This window comes from Mandrillus leucophaeus, unplaced genomic scaffold (genome assembly GCF_000951045.1).
Source record: "Mandrillus leucophaeus isolate KB7577 unplaced genomic scaffold, Mleu.le_1.0 Scaffold324, whole genome shotgun sequence".
Lineage (NCBI taxonomy): Eukaryota > Metazoa > Chordata > Mammalia > Primates > Cercopithecidae > Mandrillus > Mandrillus leucophaeus.
This window is the reverse complement of record NW_012103410.1, coordinates 28,471-31,603: the sequence shown is the minus strand read 5'-3', so window position 1 is coordinate 31,603 and position 3,133 is coordinate 28,471. Positions and strand designations below refer to the sequence as shown.

The window sequence follows — 3,133 nt, the reverse complement described above, 5'->3', positions numbered from 1 at the left end:
TAGCGGGGATTACAGGCGCCTGCCACTACGCCCAGCTAATTTTTGTATTTTTAGTAAAGACAGGGTTTCACCATGTTGCCCAGGCTGGTCTTGAACTCCTGACCTCAAATGATCTGCCTGCCTTGGCCTCCCATAGTTCTGGCATTACAGGCATGAGCCACTGCACCTGGCCCTGTTGAAGTAACTTTTAACACTCTGTTTCTCCCTAGGCAGGTACTTTTAGACAGAAGGACTTTCCATTTTCCCACTTTCTCTTTTCATTTCTGCTTAATCATACTGGAAAGTACATTAGCTCGAGGTTGTCCCTCTCTGTCCAGCAGATAGGCAGGTACTGCTCCCTGTGGAGTCTTTTTTTTGTTTGGTGCTTCTTTTTTCATGCATCTTGATAGTCTTTTTCATTTGTATTTTCTCAGCATGGTGCTGTTTAAGATAAAGCTTAGCCTTCAGACCAATCATTTTCTTTGCCTTCTTTGAATGTTCATAAGCCTCTCAACTTTCCTTCTTTCCTTTTCTCATAGTAATCCAAATGATATCCATTAGCATTCACAGTGTAATTCAATATATTTGTTCTGTGGCATGGCACAGGCACAGCCCCTGGGGTGTGAAAATGCTCTCAATTTTTGGGTCTCAGAGACCCATGAGCAAACTCCACACAGGCCGCAACAGGAAAGGCAAGACCGAATTTTAGGTGTAATCATGAGAGTTGCTACAACTGTTAAATACTTTCCACCTCTTGTTTCCCAGACATATGTATTCCAGTTGCGAGAAAGGTCACCCATATATACTGGTTGCTGTTTAGAGCATACACATTCTGTAGGTGTTTTCTTCCAGCTGGTGCCATCTAAAAATTTGTAAATTTCATGAATTTCATAATTTTTATGGCACTGAAAAAAACGGTTTTGTAGTTCATGATTTAAAATACCACTGCTTTTTTCAGATGATTGAGTATATGTTAAGATCAGTGAATTCCATGGACATCCACCTGTTGCCTTACATCTCTCTTCATGAGGGAAATTATTGGAGGTAATGTGCTATGGGCTACTGGATAACATGCAGCCTAACCTATAATAAGTGTCAAGTTCAGTGAGGACAAATTGTTATCCCCTCCCTTTAATGGAAGAGTTCCACTGTAATCATCTCATTTCAGAATGTGCCATCCTTGGGGTCCAGGGTTGGGCACTGAGTACTGGCAAATGATATATTGTATACTGTTCTTATAATTGCTTCCATGGACACTTTATCCATTAACTTGTTGATGAGGAACAAGCTAGCTTAGTTACTCCACTGATTTAGGTAGATTGTGGCTGCATGTAGGTAACGTGATATGATCTCCATTTAAATTGACTATTACTTAGTTTCTTAAGGTGATAGACTCACACTACATTTTATCTGTTTTAAGTGTGAATGGAGTAGCATCTAGAAAAATTTAATGCTGTTGCCGGTATTTTTACACAGCTGCAAATAGTTAATAAAGCATACCCTTCAGGGAAATTTAACTAACTTGAAATTTTTTTTATTCTTAAAGCAAGAAATGTATGAAAAGAATTCTAACCCAGCACTTACGGATATGAAAGATCTTAAGAGCTTGAGGTGTAATGAATTGTACATATTCTAGGAAGGAGATTCTACATTATAAAGTATTAAAGTAGAAAAAATGAGTTATAACTATGATCTCCCCTAAAGAAAAAGCTAAAGAATTGTTTCAGAATGGTCAAAACTTGGTTTTAAAAAATATGTAACTTTTAAAAACCTTTGCACTATGCATGTTTAAAGTCAAATACAATTAGATGTATTTTCCCTGCATGCTTAGAGATGGTATTTTTCTTTTAAAGTAATAACAAGTTTAAATGTTTTAGGTTGCTTAATCTAAAAAATTAAATCATATTGTAATTGGAAACGATAATACATTAAAATAGATAATGGTAACTGTTGAACTACTATTTTAGTCATGTATAAAATGGAAATGAGAGGAGTATTAATGAAGAAAATAAGCCACATTCTTGGAGGCAGATTTTTCTTTCTGTAAAAATACCTTTAAAAAATATATTGTGTTAGTGACTTAAATACATAAAACTAATGAATATTTTTGGATGTTTTAGGCCTTGCTTATCCAAGAGTCAAAATGGAAATTACCACACCTACTACAGTTGCCTGAGAATTATAACACCATTTTTCAGTACTACCACAGAAAAACCTGTAGTGTCTGCACCAAGGTTCCTAAAGATCCTGCTGTTTGCCTTGTGTGTGGTACTTTTGTATGCCTGAAAGGACTTTGCTGCAAGCAACAAAGTTACTGTGAATGTGTATTGGTAAGCAATAATAGATAATACAAAATTTATGAAAACATAGATCTCATAGCACAAGGAAAATATGGTCAAGCCAGCTCTTCATATTTAACTACTCTTTGAATTAAGTATATAATACATACAGGGATTGTGTGTTTTTTAATCCAGTAGAACAGTAAAAAAACAAAGTCTCTGAGGTTTTAAGTGAGTAAATCCTTCCTTAAGTACAATTCTAGTTCTCCTTTCACCTACTATCCTTTAATGGTATATACTTGGGAATGTGCTGTGAAACAAAAGTCATCTGTGCTGTTGGAGATACTAGACTCTGAATTAGATTGGCTCTTAATTGCTTTACTAGATATTCCTTACCCAAATTCCTCTTAATGTATTAATAATAAAGTTTCATTGGAGTTATAAGTTAAACTTCAATGAAATCTTACTATTTTTAAGTCACTGTATTATTTAGAAGGCATTAAGATATTCTTGATTATAAAGCCTATTTGATTATGAAGTTCATTAATATATTTTTAATTTTTTAGCATTCTCAGAACTGTGGTGCAGGAACAGGTATTTTCCTTTTGATCAATGCATCAGTAATTATCATCATTCGAGGTCACCGCTTCTGCCTCTGGGGTTCCGTGTATTTGGATGCTCATGGAGAGGAAGACCGGGATCTTAGGTGAGATGTTCATGGATATATCCTGGTGTTTTATTGAAATTTGGTCAGTGAAAACCAATATGCTATTCCTGGCTTTGTAATTACAATTTTTTTAATATTAAGAAATTCTTGCCAGGCGCGGTAGCTCACGCCTGTAATCCCAGCACTTTGGGAGGCTGAGGCAAGTGGA

The 3,133-nt window shown here is 35.7% G+C and overlaps 1 protein-coding gene and 1 pseudogene across 1 annotated transcript in view; one reads left to right on the top strand and one right to left on the bottom strand.

The window, feature by feature from the left end:
- The window catches only part of LOC105545277, a 1,570-nt pseudogene extending 506 nt beyond the window's left edge, over nucleotides 1-1,064 (bottom strand).
- Nucleotides 1-3,133, top strand: part of UBR3 (ubiquitin protein ligase E3 component n-recognin 3 (putative)) — a 250,132-nt gene that overhangs the window by 243,473 nt on the left and 3,526 nt on the right. Inside the window, exons 37-38 of the mRNA XM_011988165.1 lie at nucleotides 2,100-2,309; nucleotides 2,825-2,964. Coding sequence (XP_011843555.1) covers nucleotides 2,100-2,309; nucleotides 2,825-2,964 — 350 coding nt within the window. The remainder of the gene's footprint in view (nucleotides 1-2,099; nucleotides 2,310-2,824; nucleotides 2,965-3,133) is intronic.